Source organism: Branchiostoma belcheri, unplaced genomic scaffold (assembly GCF_001625305.1).
Source record: "Branchiostoma belcheri isolate BF01 breed outbred unplaced genomic scaffold, Haploidv18h27 scaffold190, whole genome shotgun sequence".
NCBI lineage: Eukaryota > Metazoa > Chordata > Leptocardii > Amphioxiformes > Branchiostomatidae > Branchiostoma > Branchiostoma belcheri.
In genome coordinates this window covers 396,287-414,601 of record NW_017803380.1, presented here as the reverse complement: position 1 = coordinate 414,601, position 18,315 = coordinate 396,287, and the positions used below count along the sequence as shown (strand labels likewise).

The 18,315-nt window shown below is 43.0% G+C and overlaps 2 protein-coding genes across 2 annotated transcripts in view; one reads left to right on the top strand and one right to left on the bottom strand.

Annotated features, from left to right (window-relative positions):
- LOC109468074 (vacuolar protein sorting-associated protein 52 homolog) overlaps positions 1 to 3,459 on the top strand; it is a 13,746-nt gene extending 10,287 nt beyond the window's left edge. The window contains 4 exon segments of the mRNA XM_019766306.1: positions 862 to 866; positions 1,105 to 1,272; positions 2,175 to 2,405; positions 2,984 to 3,459. Of these exon segments, the coding sequence (XP_019621865.1) occupies positions 862 to 866; positions 1,105 to 1,272; positions 2,175 to 2,405; positions 2,984 to 3,130 (551 nt within the window). The 3' untranslated portion in view covers positions 3,131 to 3,459.
- A 5,585-nt stretch (positions 3,460 to 9,044) lies between these two features.
- LOC109468076 (thyroid peroxidase-like) overlaps positions 9,045 to 18,315 on the bottom strand; it is a 19,052-nt gene continuing 9,781 nt past the window's right edge. The window contains 10 exon segments of the mRNA XM_019766309.1: positions 9,045 to 9,282; positions 9,566 to 9,670; positions 10,045 to 10,210; positions 10,499 to 10,659; positions 10,990 to 11,311; positions 11,314 to 11,847; positions 13,316 to 13,531; positions 13,904 to 14,122; positions 15,714 to 15,950; positions 17,587 to 17,766. Of these exon segments, the coding sequence (XP_019621868.1) occupies positions 9,072 to 9,282; positions 9,566 to 9,670; positions 10,045 to 10,210; positions 10,499 to 10,659; positions 10,990 to 11,311; positions 11,314 to 11,847; positions 13,316 to 13,531; positions 13,904 to 14,122; positions 15,714 to 15,950; positions 17,587 to 17,766 (2,351 nt within the window). The 3' untranslated portion in view covers positions 9,045 to 9,071.

Below are 18,315 nucleotides of genomic sequence, written 5' to 3'. Positions count from 1 at the left end.
CCTCTTGCCCCCCCCCCTAAGAACTCGCGAACGGTATGTCGTATGACCACCAAATTTTCACAGAATGGTGTACTAGTGAAAATTTATCATATCTACAATTTTTATGTCGTTATGACGTAATATGACGTCATTATGACGTCATTAATGTGATTTTATTGGCCAAAACCGTCTAAATAGGTTTTTCCCTGAAAACCTCCCTGGTATACAACATAACTTTACCAAAAGTGTTTATGACAGAATATTAGTGTGTACTAAGTCTTATGTTGCCCATAGCAACACCGGTGACGTCATAAAATGACGTCATGCATATTTAAGATATCCGCCATCTTGGATCATCAATCTTGAATTTTCAAAGATAGTTTTTTTTCATGATAAAGCCTAAAATACATTGTAAACATACTAAACACCTTCATTCAAACCTTTTTTGTCAAAAGAAATGGAAGTATTGATGAAATTTTAATGAAAATAACCCGTATATACCTGTTCTAATGATATGGTCCGCCATCTTGGATTTTGGCCAATGACGTCATCAAATTAGCATAAATTATGCATATTTAATGATAAAATTTACATAAAATTTATTTTGGGATGTTATTAATATTAGAAACCATGAGTAACTTGACATAAAACCCATAAAATTCTAATGTTGAAACAAAAAGTACTAAATTTAGCAAAAAATGCCTGTCAGAAACCCGTTACCATGGCAACACAAAAAATTAAGATCTTATTCCAAAGATAGAGAATTGTTGCCAACAATATTTTAGGAAAAAGTCACCAAGTTTGGTCGTTTTACGGCTAGCCGTTCAGACGCTAGGTGACATCAAAGTTGCCGCGGGCACTTTTAGCCCCCCCCCGGTCTAGGTAGGGTTAAGTCCTTTTTATTGAATACTCTGCCAACTAAAACTTGTTTGATTTGCCATTTATACACATGTATGTTCTTCATGCTATATCATTTATGTCCTTTTATGTTGTCTTCCGAGACTGGACTGCCAATGATGATGTTGTCGAATGCCAGTTATCTCTTTTTGCTGAGCTGTTTTTAATGTATGACTACTAATGAAAGAAAATGTCAAGCATCGAATCTGCTGTCTTGTTTTCATGTAGGTTGAAAATTTCATCCTGCGCATGGCAGCGGAGTTCCCACTGCGGAAGGAGCAGCTGGTCTTCCTCATCAACAACTACGACATGATGCTGGGGGTTCTGATGGAGCGAACCAGCGAGGAATCCAAGGAGACAGAGAGCTTCCAACAGCTGCTTCAAGCCAGAACACAGGTGAGAGTCCTGAACAGTAGCTTCAAGCCAGCACATAGGTGTGAGACCTAGCACAGTAGCTTCAAGCCAGAACACAGGTGAGAGACCTAGAACAGTAGCTTCAAGCCAGCACATAGGTGTGAGACCTAGCACAGCTGCTTCAAGCCAGAACACAGGTGAGAGACCTAGAACAGTAGCTTCAAGCCAGAACATAGGTGTGAGACTTTGAACAGTAGCTTCAAGCCAGAACATAGGTGTGAGACTTAGAACAGTAGCTTCAAACCAGAACATAGGTGTGAGACTTAGAACAGTATCTTAAAGCCAGAACATAGGTGTGAGACTTTGGACAGTAGCTTCAAGCCAGAACATAGGTGTGAGACTTTGAACAGTAGCTTCAAGCCAGAACACAGGTGTGAGACTTTGAACAGTAGCTTCAAGCCAGACCATAGATGTGAGACCTAAAAGAGTAGCTTCAAGCCAGAACATTGGTGTGAGACTTTGGACAGTAGCTTCAAGCCAGAACGTTGGTGTGAGACTTTGAGTAGTAGCTTCAAGCCAGAACGTAGGTGTGAGACTTTGAGCAGTAGCTTCAAGCCAGAACATAGGTGTGAGACCTAGAACAGTAGCTTCAAGCCAGAACATAGGTGTGAGACTTTGAACAGTAGCTTCAAGCCAGAACATAGGTGTGAGACTTAGAACAGTAGCTTCAAGCCAGAACATAGGGGAGTTCGTGAGAGACCTTTAACAATAGCCGTAACCGAGAACATAGTTAAGAGGCCTCAAACAGTAGGTCAAGTAAGAGGTCGCAAAAACTAGCTTCAAGCCAGAACACAAGTAAGAGAGCCTGAGAACCAAGGACATACATATACATGTAAATAGTCTTGGCCTTTAATAATGATGATACATGTTGATTTTGCACACAGGAGTTTGTCGAGGAGATCCTAGCACCACACTTTGGCGGTATGATCGCTTTTGTGAAGGAAACAGAGGGTCTACTGGAGAGGGGGCAGACGGAGCAAGTAAAGAACCAGGACGCTCGCATCACCAAACTGGTCCGGGGGTTTGCTGTCAACTGGAAACAAGCCATAGACGTTATTAATCAGGAGGTCATGCGTTCCTTCACCAACTTTAAGAATGGAACACAGATTTTGCAGGTATAAAGATACAATACAGAATATTGATATGATAAGGCCACACCAATTTAATTTCTTGGTTAATGGATTTTTCTAGAAAAATAATGGAGCGGGCGGGCGAAAAAAAAAAAAATAAAAACAGGCCTAGGCATCCTATTATGGGCCAAAATGGTACGATAGGAGCCATGGAGTCAACACACCAGACTGGTTCAAAATTTTAACAATGAATTTTGAACTTTTAATGATACCATTGTATTGAAAGTTGGAATAACTGTAACAACTAGGATGAAAAGGACTGTTTTTAACTGTTCAGGGCAAAATATGAGCATTATTTTTATTTGCAAATCAGAAAAAAATGTGGCGAATCCGTTAACCAAGAAATTAAATTGGTGTGGCCTAAGTACAAAATATGGTGCAATTACTTGTCAAAGTACATGTACTTAGCAGCAAGGCAGCAAATAAATATTCACACATACCTACATGTGTATAATATATAAACCCAGTACAATAGATCACCCATATGCAGGTGGTATTTTCAGTCCTGATGAAAATCATACATGCATGTTTTGACCTTGACTATTGTTATGTTGACCTTGCAGGTGACCTTGACCCAGTTGATCCAGTACTACCATCGCTTCCAGAAGGTTCTGTCCCAGGCACCCTTCAAGGGGCTTCAAGTGCGCGGCGAGCTCATTAACATACACCATGTCATGGTGGAGGTCAAAAAGAACAAGCCTACCTTCTGAAGTCTTCCCCCATCCCATACATGTTCTTTTATAGAAAACTGTTGTATGATATCTTCTATGTTAATATAATTCCACCAGGTAAAGCCTCGGTCACAACCCGCCGTACGTGCATCTGCGTGCTGTCTACGTGAAAAAACGTAGGCAAATGTAGGGGATCCGTACGGAATCCTATGGATTCGGGAGACATGACGTAGAACTTAAAGTGCATGTAAAACTTTTTCTGCGTACGGTCTGCGGATTCACCACCCGTACGTGCGAGTACGGGCGATGCGCGTGACCCGTGTGTACCGTGCGTAAGAAGAACGTGTGAGTACAAGCACGTACAACTCACCACTTGCGCAACAAACAATGCACGCAACCGCTCACGGCTACACATGGCATGCAGACCACACTCTTACACCTCAAGCAACCGTGCGAGTGACATGCGAGTGACGTGCGTCGATGCCACTCCTTCCCCACGTTTTCAGAAAAACGTAGCAGACGTAGCCTCCCAATAAAACGTACGGACAAAAAGCATGTACGGCGGGTTGTGACCGAGGCTTAACTGAAGACTACATTATGTGCAAATAAACAATATCACATATCACAACCACAATAAAGGAGCATTATGTGACATTTTTGAACATTATTTAATTATATGTGTACAGGTATTTTGATTTAAAAAATCTTTGTGACTTGTCATATACTTCCAGTTTTAACATGATTTTACAATTATCTCACATTTCTGACATTTATAGTTGGCACTACAACAGCCCACACAAGGTGCACTGACTGAAGTTTCTACCATATATTTGCCTGCATCATTGTTGTTTCTTCTTGTTTCTTCTTTTTCCACATCATTTCTTTTTTAATTTTGCCACCAACCTTCCTAGGGCTGTGTACTGATACAGTACAACAAAGATAGATTTGGTACAGGTCCAACATACCTAATCACTAAGTACCCGTACATACCAATATGTCACAGAGGTGACCAAGGTGATATCTAGAAGGAGCATAACTAATATGCAACAGATCTTTCAGGAACACTTTTTTTTATTGTATGCAGCAAAAACAGTCCACATGGTTCAGTTTGAATATGGCATAAGGCTGCCTACTTCTGTCCTGTTTTATCAGAATAAAGATTCTGTTAAGTTTGTGACTGTTTTTAAAGTTATTAAGGAAGTTCAGAAGAACATAATGCTAATTTGTCAAATTGTTCAGGTACAGGTACAGGTCCTGTACCTAAACCTCTGTACCGGTTCCTGATGTTACAGTATCGCTTAGGTATGCAGCCCTAGACCCTCTATCCTCGTTACATTCCTATCCTTTTACATCTGGTGATAAAATGATTTGTTATCTAGCATATGTGTGTTTGCTCTTAGCTCTGCATGGATATTTCTATAGTTAAGTTTTTTTTCATGTTTACCAAAGGAAAACAACATATGTTTTTGCTCTGTTTCTTCTTCTTTCGTTCAATGACCTTCACAACAAATAACTTGGCATCTGTCCCCGCAGGAGGGATTTAGACTCCTGTCACCATATATGTATATGAATATGTTTGAGTAAGAATTAACAGAGCAGACCATATGCAAAGGTAAACATTATGCATTTGCTTTGTTACCTTTCTAGGTAATCATAAATTAAGTCTAATTAAGTCCAAAATATACAAAATTGTGTGCACAAGTTTATGGTATAGATCTTTAAAAATACTGTGTAAAAAAGAGAATCCAGTGCAATCTTGTGGAAAATAGTAACATATGCAGTCTTGTTTTATCCCTGGCCTTGGTGCTGATTGGCCATCAGGACGGGTTCTACACCAATCAGATTTGGTTCTGACCCTGTCTTTGATGCTGATTGGCCAAACTGCCGGCTTCTGTTACTGTCCTTGGTGCTGATTGACTGGTCAGAGGGTCTACGTTTGGATGTGAAGGGAATAAGTCTTGTTAACCTTCTTTCTGCTAACTTTGGCAAATACGTATGAATGCAATAGAAATTTGGCACCTAAAGGCTACATGTACCTTCAAGTTGGCAGGAAGAGCATTAGAACTTTTATTAGATTGCATATCCTTATCATAAAAAGATAAAAATACTGAATAGGCATTTGCTAATTTATATTCTTTTACAGCTAGGCATGATCAGTATAACATGATCATATGTAGTTAAAGATGTAATACAATGTACTTTGTAATTTCCATGCACTCGTTCCTTCATAACATTTTATTTAAGAAATTCTTAAGAAAAATCAGTGAATAATTAAGGGTTAATGACCCGCCCCGTGGTGAATATGGTGTGATAAAGCCTTGTCAGTTGCTATAACCACAGAATAAAGCCACCAAGTGAGCGCAGCGAACGAGGTGGCTTTATGAGGTGGTTATAGCAACTGGCAAGGCTTTATCACACCATATCCACCTAGAAAGGGCGGGACATTAACGCTATTATCATATAGCTTACACGATAGCCTATCCAAACTGATGCAGTAAGTGACACAATGTACAATTTACCCGTTGCACATGCTGAATAGAAGATAGAACACAGTTCCATCTGGAGTCACCTGAGGTCACTGGGTAGAGTTCACGTTAACTGGGTCACAGGCAGGGAACAGGTGTTCTTATGGGAGTCACCCGAGGTCATTAGAACACAAGTTAAGTTATTTCTGAATTTTTTAGAACTAGAGCCGTGTTCTATTGAGTCACCTGAGGTCATATGCGGGTGATTATTGGGTTTGTTTAATGTATGGATTGGGATGAATAAATACCCGATTTTGACTCTATTTGTGACATAACGGCGACATAAAGAATGTGGAATGGAGCCTTCTGATTGGTCAACGTCACCCGGCTATGTGATAATGAACTATATAATTTAAGAGATTGGATGTATTCAGCAAGGTTTTCTCATATTGAGATATGATATTGCAGTAGACCTACACTAGAGCTACACAAGTGAAATGTTGAGCAAAATTCTGTCCAATAAAGGTGTAAATATCTATGAGAAAATAAAATACCTAACAGATCAGTTTTTGGTACAAATGTCATTTTATATCGTTCAACATGAAGTTTATGTAAGCATTTTGCCATACTGTATTTAACGGCAGTACTGATGATTTACATGTAGGTCAAATGGCTGAGTGAGTGGGCTAGCGGACACGTGATTGACTGTTCATGGGTTCCCAAGCACGCCGTCAGCGAGGGCACCAAGGCCGTCACCAAGTACACCAGCTCCAAGTAAATCCACCGCCGCTAGCGATGATACACATAACCCCGGCCTTTCTCAAGGCCACACACATCCCCACAAAAGAGCTGTCTCCATCACACTCAAGTACACTGTCTCACACAATATATACCTGTACACGCCAGCCAGTAACCTGCAGCTGCAGCTTCAAAACAATCCACCCACACGGAAATAACAACAACAACAAATGAAAAACAAATCAAGTTTATTCTGACGTAATAAAAGTCTGTACACGTTCTTTCCTGTCGAACAAGGCCTTCTGGAACAATGTCGCCTGTGACGTTCCTTAGAACAATGGATTGGCCGTAGCCGTGGCGACTATTGATTCGGGCTTACATTGCATTACCCTCAGCAATTGCTGAGGGTAATGCAATGTAAGCCCGAATCAATAGTCGCCACGGCTAGATTGGCCGTTGATCGGCGTTCCTTTCCTGTCTAAACATGCTAGTAAACCGTGTTTGTGTTTATATATAACGTTACAGATATCTGTGTGTGCGCCCGTGCGTGTGTCTGTCTGTGTACGTGTCACACTGTCAGTGACACCGTGTTTCCGATCACGTCCGCACCGTCACTGCTTCACGTCGCATTGAGGTCTCGGACCGGAGTTTCCTTCCGTATTACGAGCGATTTGACACCCTCAGCCCAACGGGCTGTCATTACTGTATTAAACGCGGGTCGGAATTTTTCACTCTTTTGGTGGAAAGGGGTGCCGTGCCGCTTATTAATACACTTGATTGATATTTTCTGCGCCCAATTTATTTAGGGGTAAATAAGGCACATCAAAGTACATTTTTAAATAAGGGGCCATTTTTTTCGTCATTTGTAACCATGGAAAAAACGAATTTTCCCAGGGTAACGGCTTAGTACTCGAAGAAGCTCAGAACCTAATGTTTTCAAAATTTGAATTTAATTAAAATCGATGCGATAAGTTTATCGCTATCTTCGATGGCCCGAACACACCCACAACGCATATAGAACGTACCATCCCGGCGGTCAGGCGAAAAGGCCACATAACCATCCGCGCGGACTGATACCAGGAAGTCTTCGCTGGACCACCAACATTGCGCCACCTATAAAGGCTACAACTAACAGGCATTTCAGAAAATACAAAGATATGTACACAGATATTACGATTTCAGGGATATCGCGGCCAAAACATACCATACAAAGTCATGTTTCCGGCGATTTACTGCGCACTTACTTAGATCTCTGGTCAGATTTAAACTCCGACCCGGAACCTTGACAAGATGTCAGGTTCATAATCTTAATATCTCAGTGACGTGACGACGAAGCAATAACTGACAAAATCTTCCATCATGCGTTTTCTAGATTTTTATTTATTGGCAGAAATCTTGGTTACATAGAGCAGCAAAGCTGACCTATGGGTTCCTTGGGGAATAACAAGACGACAGATTAACTTAAAACGACTAGAGCTGTAGGAACTTTCAAAGTTACTAGGCAGAAGTTGAAGACGTTATGAAGACTAGATGAAAATGAACAACAATACGATCAGGTCAAGGACTTTCTCTATAAAGACGTGAAAGTTAAGAGATGGTTGAAGAAGGAACCCTGTTATCTAAGTTACACGCTGTGAGCAGGATATTATCAAAGAACAATAGAAAAAAAGATGTTGGTTTTCATCATTTCAGGAACTAAACCCTTTGTTAGAACAAAAATGTATATTTTGGCTACCTGTGCCTTACCGTACCTAAATAACCTAGCAAATGATATGATGGTGCTTGGATATATGTCCAAAGAGCACCGTTCAAATTTTGGCATAGACTTTAATATTCTGGAAAATGATAATTTGTTATTTTCAACCCTGATATCCACTCACGAACCTTGTCATGGTTAAATGAGGCAAAAGCTGCTAAATCTATGCATCTGATCTGCAGTCACGGCTGGAAGGACGACAGATTACAACTACATTTAAAACGTCTAGACCTGTAGGAACTTTCAAAATTACTAGGCAGAAGTTGAAGACGTTAAAGACGTTATGAAGACCAGATCAAAAGGAACGATCAGGTCAAGGACTTACCCTATAAAGACATGAAAGTTTAGGCATGGTTGAAGGAGGAACCCTGTTATCTAAGTTACATGCTGTGAGCAGGATATCAGAGAACAATAGAAAATATACGATTATGTTGGTTTTCAACTTTTCAGGGACTGAATCCTTTGTTAGAACAATACTATATATTTTGAGGCCTAGTATTCCTAAATAACCTAGCAATTGATATGGGGGTGCCTTTGACATATGTCCACAGGATTCCATTCAAATTTTGACATAGACCCTCACTGGATGATGGTGATTTGTTACTTTCAACCCTGATATCCACTCACGAGCCTTGTCATAGTGAAATGAGGCAAAAGCAGCTAAAATCTATTTGTCTGATCTGCAGTCACATTTGGAAGGCCAGGATGGTGCTCGGCACACACAGGATGCGGTGGGACCATCGCCATTCCGGGGTCCTGTCGGAAAACAGAAAAATATGAGTGAACTGTTATAATTTGGTTGTTGTTGTTTTGCTTTTTTTGCTTTTGTCTCAAAAACGATGGATCAATTCATAAAAAAATGTGTTGGTTGATGGTTCAATACTGATTTGGTTCAGGGAGAGAAGTCCCTAACCCAGCTGACATGCACTTTAACCATCTTGGTGAAAGTAAAGGGTCTGCTTTAACCAAGGCGTCTTTACCTGCTGAGGAAGTCTACTGCAGATGTTTCTTACCTTCAGGTCTACTCCAAGTTGTTGGCCATGTCCTGGCCGTACTCCTCAGGGTCGATGAACCCGATGTCGTTGGTGTCTGACTCGCCGCCGGACCCGGCGTTATCCTCCCGGTAGATGTCATCCTGTTCCCCGCGCAGGGTGAGGTTCTCCTCCGGCGGGGTGAGGTCCTGCTGTTTCCCGCGCAGCAGCTCCAGGAGGGTGCGGGCTTCCTCAGCCACCCTTGTGAACAATAAAGGCTTGTGATCAATCTCTTGTGATCATTCTCGCCTGATGTACAAGTCACAATAAACCGTCCATGACCTGTCTACTGTTTCAAATGCCATAGTTCTGTCCAGAGTATTTACAAAGTTGAGCCGATCTCTGAAGTTTTGATTAATATCCGATTATTCTGTAGTGGTTACATGTACTACTATTGATGTTTGCTCCTTTCTTGCATTCGTATCTAGGGTATACTGAAGATGTTAGTTTTACAGGAACTATTTCTATATATTTATCAGCCTACCGCTCAAGTACTTCATCGGCGTCGTTGTCTTCAAATTCCCGGCCAGACATGGCGGCGTTCTCCCCTTCCAGCGACTCCGGAAGACCGCGAGAATTCGCCTGCGACCTTGAGAACATGATATGAAGACATGTTACAAAGTTTAAGCCTTTCTTTTCATGTTGGAACTACGGCTAAAACTTTGTAGCTATGCAGTCTAACAACACAACTTTCATTCAATAGAGAGACATGTAAGAAAATCAGAAATCGGATCACGTCTAGTGAATCCAGAAGATGCTCACAGAGCGGCGCGGAACATAGAAAACTAGTGGCAGGGTCCTCGCTGGTACCTGACCAGCCCAAATGGGAACCTAAGGCATGTTACATGTAGTTGGACTCGGGATTCATGGTGAAACAATGTGCTTACGGTACTGTTAATTGGTAATGCATAAAGGTTTTTGGGAAGGTCTTAACCGACTCTTCTACACAAGGAAAACCCCTACTCCTGCCACTTGGTCAGGTCCATCTGGGACAGAGAGGAGCACGCCGCCCTCTCGTTCCCAGTCTGTGTGGGCAGCCTAAAGACGTCCGGCTGCATGTGTGTGGTGCCGTCCGTGTTGTCGCACAGGATCCGGGCCAGACTGGTCTTCCTGATCTCCGTAAGTTGGGCTGGGGAAACAGGGAAACGGCAAGTCAATATCATCATTCTGAGATGCATTCACAAGGCCTTGATAGTCTTGCACATGTATCTCTGATCTTTCTGACCAGTTGAGCTGGAAAAAAGGGCAGAGAATATATGAAAAGATACATGTCGTATTACAGGTCCTTAATTCCACTACAAACATGAGTTGTTCAATCTTTGATCCTTGAGTACACTGGGGTCTTGGCTCTCTCTTTTGTGGCTATTTCTCTGATTTTTCCTGTGAAATCCGGGGGGTAAGTTTAGCTTTAGCCAACCTGCTGTAAACTGTCCGGGGTTCTCGAACCAGAAGCGGTCCCCCTTGCGGAGGTCCTGGAACTGCAGGCCCATCAGACAGGCGAAGGTTGGACCGACGACACCGCCCGGCACGGACTCCTCGGCCAGACCCCCCACGAACACGTCGATGTCGTCCACGTGGCTGTGCGAAACGAGACACATGCAACATTACAAATAAGTAACAGCAACAATATGTGGCAATATATCAACAGGATTCAAAGTGTGTTTCCCTTCTAGTAACGTTGATTCGCCGTTGGTTGGCGCATGACAAGAGAAAATACATCATCAGCATCAGAATTAGTAGAACCACCTCAACTCTACGTGCAAATAAAAAAACAGTCCCTTAAGAATACTTAAAGACAGTTAACATACAGATCTGTGCACACTTTTGAATCTACGGGCACTCTTCCACACCTGTGTAAGAATGTACAGGAACATACACGTCTACCTTAACATGTTTTAAAAATAGCACCTGTAAACATCCTCCAGCCTTATTCGGGTGCAACGGTCTGGGATTTCAGATTCCAAATCGTCGAAGCTGTTGGCTTTAGGCAGGCCACACCTCACCCTCCAGGCGTTGTAGCCGGGCAGCCCGTGGTCTCTGCCCCGCTGGATGTTCAGCGCCGCCAGGTCCAGGCCGCGATCTGACCCGGGAGGATCCGCGAACAGCTGCTTCGTCAGACCAGAGACCATGAACCGGTCGAAGTCCTGATGGGGCTGGGCGGTCAGTCCCCGTAGGATGGAGTCCGGGCCGCCCTGGTCGTTGTTAAAGACGTGGGATGGATTAAAGAAGAAAAGGCCAGCCGAATCGGACACGCGCTGGCCTCGTTGAAGTCCGGAGCATGGCGTAGGAAAAGGTTATTAATCAGACTGTGGCCGAACCGGTAGGCTGCCGTGGCGAAGACGTTAGAGATGGTGGGGTTCACGCTCGCGTCGTACCCAGAGAAGAACCCGCTCTGGAGGAGGGTCAGGTGAAACTTGGTCATGGCGGCCGGACCGAGAACGTGAGGAAGGTCCTCCCCGTACGTGATCTTCTGCATCAGCGCGCCGACGATCTTCCTGGTCTCGAAGAACACCCGATCGTCGTCCCAGTGCGGGTTGAGTTGGGAGAGCCGCCTGGCGATCCTGTTGTGTTCCCGCAGGAAGACGGTGTGCATGGAGGTCAGTCCCGGCTGCTCGTTCACACGGATGTCCCCAGCCAGCGAGCACGTCTCGTTCCCGCGAAATTCGTCACACGGATCTCTAGAGTCAGGCTCTTTTACGCCAGGCAGGAGCTCCTTCTTGTTTTCGTCCGCAGGGTTCGGTCTGGACTTCAGCAGGCCGCGCGCTCCTGATCATAGGAGAAGGAAGTGGAATGGTGAGGTGAGGTGCGGATTATGGAGAAGGGGCTGTACGAGCAACCTCCATGGAGGGGCTCTGCACCACGTAGGTTGCTCGTACAGTTCACAGTTCTGCAGAGCTCCTCCATGGAGGTTGCTCGTACAGCTCACAGCTCTGCAGAGCTCCTCCATGAAAAATGGAAAAAAAATACTCTGAAGAAACGACTCAAAAATGAACTGAATAAGAAAATCTACATGAACGTATAAAACGCAATCGAAAATGAAAAAGGCTGAACATGCACAAAAAACACTTTCGCTAAACAATCTCGCGTTTGGAAATGTGATGATTCAGTGTTTTTTCTGTCGTGGAAGGACACATTTGGTAGTAGAAAACCCTTTTTGTAACATTAAAAGATATACAGGACTCTAGTAGGATAAAAAAAGCTACAGATGTACATGTATTATAGTGTTTGGAAAAAAGTCTGAACAAAACAACCGTTCTTGACAGAGCAAGCTTTATAGGACACGCACTAAAAACGTCTGTTCAACAGCCTTTTTCACACATGTGATAGTTTCGTGTTGTTTTCGATAGCCAAGAACACCTTATTCCCCTGGAAAATGGAGGTATTGTTTTGGCGCGCCTCTCTCTCTCTCACTCTGTATGTGTGTGTGTGTATGTGTGTGTGTTTCCGCACATTTGTAGTCAGCATAACCTCATAACGCCTTTATGGATTGTGATGATATTTGGTATGCTGGTAAGTCTTAGGAAGACGAAGGTCAAGGTCAAATATGGGCTTCCTGATGGATGACCTTGGTACTGCAGCAGAACTTCTGTTTTTTGTATCGTTTGTCCTGAACATGCTATGGTCTTGATTTTTTTGGTGACAGATAGCTTATTCTGTCAGAAATAAGTGGTGTAAGTTTTGTCCCCCTAGCAGATTGTTTTAGAACTGCAGATTAGTTTCTGGTAAAAACTTTTAAAGCCAATAAGTCCAGATAGGAACAACGTATTTTCATAATTTTTGGTATGTATGTAGTCGAGAGAGAGTTGTACATACTTCAATGCAAATTATGCAAATGAGGACTTAATTTGCATAATTATTGAGGAAATTCTATAATTACAGTGTTTTATATGATAGTACTGCTATACATGTAATCTTTTTAATCTGTGGCAGGTGGAACATCAACAGATACCAATTATGCAAATGATGACCTAATTTGCATGATTAATGTGAAAATTTTGTGACTCCTTATTGGTGAATGATGGGAATTTTATACCTTGTGACGGTTAACACCACTATGCATACATGATGTTTATGTAGAGGTCATTTGCATAATCAATGAGGACATGTCATTTACAAAGACTCATATATTTCATGGAGGTATGAGATCTACGAATTCTTGTTGGGACTGTGCTGGGGCAATATAAAAGTTAATGAGCCCTGAACATCTACCAAAAAGGAAGTGATAACATCTTACCTGTCACTGCAAACACCTGTACCTCACACAGAGACAGGTAGTCCTCCCGGCCGATCAGCTGGACAGACACCCACCTCCCTGTGATGGGCTCCTCACACCGCACGTCGATAGTCTCTCCATTCGATGGAGTTTCCGAGTAAATGTCACCACATGGTGTATTTTCACGTAAGTTCTCATGTGGACCGACTCGTACCATGAAGTTTCGCAGTCGTTCTCCTGTAAGAGGTGTATTTCTACCTTTTTAGAACTGGTGTTCTAACTTTTTTTTAGACATTTAGAAGCTCTTTTTGGTCTTGAATGATTTAATCGGAGGATAGCGTTTACTTTGAAAGTTTTGAACTTGTAAGAGAACAAAAATTGTCCATTGTAAGTTTCCACCCTTCACTACTGATTAAGAAATTATACATCCAAGTTAATGTGTTTTAGCTTAGAAATGTGGTTTTTATGTAATACCGTATATAAAAGTATTATTATGTACGGTTAATCTTTGACATCTCTAAAGTAAATCTTACAATTTTACGCATTGTGTAATAAAGATAACAACTGATAATAATTATAGTTCTAACCGACTGCTGCCTATCTACTCACCACAGCAGTCTCCGCGGTTAATGACTGTCACGTGACTGATGACGTAAGTGTCTCCGAGATCGACCTTCCACCACGGCTCGTACTCCAGGTCCGTGTGTGTGCATTGCTGTAGAGGGTACAGAATGGTTCCTGTGTTTCCGTCCACAGCTCGTTCCGGAGGATATATCGATCCAAACAAACTGCTCTGTGTAGCCGTTTTGCTGACGGCAACATTTACCTCTGCAGGAAAAACAGCATTTGTTACATGTAATACGATATGGATCTATTTATTACCTCCATGAAAAATTGAGGTATTGTTACCTCCATGAAAAATGGAGGTATTGTTTTTGGCCTGTTTTTGTGTGTGTGTGTGTGTGTGTGTGTGTGTGTGTGTGTGTGTGTGTGTGTGTTTGGCGGCGTCTTTTGGCATGGCCAGAACACCGCCTTCTGCCTCTGCCATGCAGGCCTTCATGGCCCAGGTGTAGTCAGGTTTGGTTTGGGGAAAGGCCTTGAAGCAGTTTTGCTGGAAAGTTTGGTAGCCCGCCCGCCACGTAACTTGTACCACGGGTGGTTCTGTAACAAGGATGATCCGGGGTCAATAATGCTTACTAACTCTATCGTATCCAGAACCAAGCCTATGTAGTTCTACATTTACAGCTAGGTTACAGCTAGGATCAGGCACGGTTGTAGATAGTCTCCGCGTATCTAAGCCCCAAGCACGGTTCTGGATACGCGTGGACTTCAACAGGCCGCTCGCTACTACGGTAGAGGGAAGTGGAATGGTGAGGTGCGGATTACAACACACAGTATTGGCTTCTACCACCGCAGATAAACCTTAAGGTAAGAACAACAATGTGCTGTTGAACAACATTTCATTTCTTGAAATAGTGTGCGCGTTTCATTTTCCAAAGGGGTTACAATTGTTTCGGGATTTGTGATTTAGGTCGAGAAGTATTACACAAACGATTGAGATGCGTATAACGTGTATCGTGCGTACGGTTGCATATGAAAGAAATGTCAGGGGTACTAGTACGCAACTCATACGCAATGAGGATACACAGAAGTGTGACGAGACCCCTATGTTATGGTCAATACTTTCATTGGCATAGCTGCCGTGTCAAAAATGTTTACCTCTATTTGTTAATTCGCGTCAAGTGTGATACAAAATACCTTACGTTCAGCCTAGTAACAACACTTCATACTTCATTCGGCTAGGGACGTCCCTCGGATAGGACGTTAAATGTAATCTCCAAGCAGATCATACGGTGGCAAGGCAGTATCCATTGGCCAGAGGAGTGTCGGTGGCTAATGGACACTCCTCTGGCCAATGGATACTGCCTTGCCACCGTATGATCTGCTTGGAGATTAGTTAAATGGAGGTCCCGTGTTTGGGAGAGCCACACCCCACGCACGTTAAAGAACCCACCGCACTTATCGAAAAGAGTATGGGGCCTTCCCGGTGTGAGTGGTTCAAACCTTACAGTCTGGTCTCGGGGTTGACATCTTTGAAGAGGTGATAGTCACCTGTTATGTCAATCCTTCCACAAAACGTGGTAAATCGTCATAAATAAATAGAATAAATAAAATACTGCAATGTATCATATACTACTCACCGTGTACCTTCATTACACCGATATACGAATAGGTTCTAAAACAAGAGTTATATTATCCCCTACCTGACGTTCCGTAGAGGTTCAGTTCCTTAAGCCATGACAGCCAGGCACGGTTCTGCAGGCTAATGCAGATGACAAAACCGTGCTTGGCACAAATCTGCTTTCTTCCCCCAGGTCTAAATTATACCCTACCATACATGATTTTGTGTATTACTTACCAGCGTGTTCTCTAAGCTCCTCTATCTCTTTGTCCGAGGAACCGTAGACGTTGGAGGCGTCCACGAAGGCGGTGAGCTGGTTCAGCTGCTGCCGGCGGCCCATGTGGCACCCTTCATTCGGACCGGATAGGGAGCGAGCGAACTGCAAGCAGGGCCTCCCTGAGAAGTCAGGGTCGTTTGAGGGGATGTTGATGTTGAAGCAGCGTTCGTCCTCGGAGTCACAGGTACAGACGAGACCTAAAGATACACAGAGGAAAGCATAGTTAGGAAATATGGTGCGTAATGGAAGATAAGGAAGCACTGTACATCTCAGCCGAGCAACTTTTACCTAGGACCAGGGATGATACCGACTTCCAACTATCATTTCTCCCACTGTCTATGTTATGCATCCAAAAGATGACATGCCCAACCCAATTTCACTTCTAAGACCGGAGATGCCCTCGATAATTCGAGTTAGAATCTTTCTTCATGACATTGTCCCAACTCTGACAGAACTGAATTGCCACTCTCGTGTAGCCTACACGAGGCCGCATGTTGTTTTATTAGTTATCATTTTCCCAACATCAGTGGCTAATTGTAAAGGTACACACAACTCTGGTGCAGACGTCTAAGGAACTGTAAGAAACTAGAAAGGCCAACATTTGCTCGGCAGCAAATGCAGCAGATGGCTTCACCACATCCCCGTACCAAAAATGGACTTATACCCCTCCTACACAAATGGACTGTTCCTAAATCAACCCTGTCCAAAATTTAATAAAATATAATGTAGTGTTTCAATAGTCTATACCCCATGCAGTAATGGAATCTTCCAACATATTCTGCTGTTGGAACATGTAGAACCCTGGTAGAATCCGAGTGTTCTATTTAGAACTGTCAGTTGGGGATTTGGGTTTTCAAGCTACAATCACTGTTTTTACTCAAAATAAAGCAAACAAAAGTATTTCAAATGGATGAATCCGAATAGTGAACTCTATAGTCTAAGCATTTGGTGCCAAGCTACGCTTACGGTGAATTTTATGTCATTTGGTTTTCGTATTAGCGCATAGGAGCCAAAAATGTACATTTTTGGTCAAAAATAGCAAAAAAGTTCCATCTTACATACTTCTCAAGTGACACAAGCCAAAAGCATAAATAACGTTCTGTGGGATTGTATCCAAGGATCTCCCATACCAAATTTCAGGGCTTTTGGTTTTAATATCAGGTCATAGGTGCCAAAAATGATTTTTTTTGTCAAAAAAATAGCCAAAAAGCCCTACCTTACATAATTTTCAAGTGATTCTTTGGGCATGTGTCCAAGGTATCCCCGTACCGAATTTCAGGTCATTCGGATTTGATATTAGGGCACAGGAACCAAAAATATACATTTTTGGTCCGAAAACAGCAAAAAAAGCCCTATTTTTCACAATTTTTAAGTAGTGTATGTCAAAAGCTTGAATGAGGTTTTGTAGACATATGTCCAAGGTATCCCGGCCCCGTACCAAATTTCAGGTCATTTGGTTTTCGTACCAGGGCTCCAGATACCAAAATGTATATTTTTTGCCTAAAATTGGCCAAAAAAATTTTTTTCTAAAAAATTAAAAAAAACTGGGGGTATTTGCCCACTCTACCTTCATGCCAAATCCCATTTAATTTAGCCCCAAAATAGCAGAGATGAATCCATTTAAAGAAATGAAGAAGGAGAAGGAGAAGGAGAAGGAGGAGAAGGAGAAGAAACATGAGAGAACACAATATGCCTTCACCACTTTGGGGTGAAGCCATAATGACAATGCACATTCGTCTTGCCAAAAACATCGCTCTACAAAACTTGTACGTTGCGGTGTTGTGTTGTGAAAACCGAGCCTGACATCGAAATGCATTGCATATTTTCACGAACCTTCTTCCTGGAAGTTGGGCGTGAGAGTGATGTCGTGGTCCAGGAACTGTCCGAACTGCATGACCATGTGGGTGTTGACCGGGCTGGATTTCCGCAGGTCCTCGTGCATGGTCGTGCTGACCAGCCGCGCGCTGGGGAGGGGGGCGCCATCTCGTCCAGTTTTGCGGGGGATCATGAGTCCTGACAAAACAGAGTAAATTATTTAGGAGCGGAGATATTGTATCCAGAACCGTGTCTGTCTAGTTCTATGCCAGAATGGGTTAGAATCAGGCACTGAATTCTGCAAGAACGTAGATAACCTCTGGCACGGTTCCAGATACGTAACAACTTATACAGATTCGTGTCCGAGTAAAGATGAAGTCGATGGCCCGATTAAGCACCGAACATTCGGTTCGACTTCGGGGTTTTCTGAACAAACGCAAAATAAGAAGATAGAAGGGACTTTTCTCAAAAGATCTGCTAATCGCGCGATGTAGTCAGGCTAAGGGTCTGACCAATGGAAGGTCTGTTAGAGGCGTAATGTAGTCAGGCTAGGAATCTGACCAGTGGAAAAGCTGCTAGAAGCGTGATGTAGTCAAGCTAGGGGCCTGACCAATGGGAGGGCAGGTAGAAGCGTGATGTAGTCATGCTAGGGACCTGACCAGTGGAAAAGCTGCTAGAAGCGTGATGTAGTCAGGCTAGGGACCTGACCAGTGGAAAAGCTGCTAGAAGCGTGATGTAGTCAAGCTA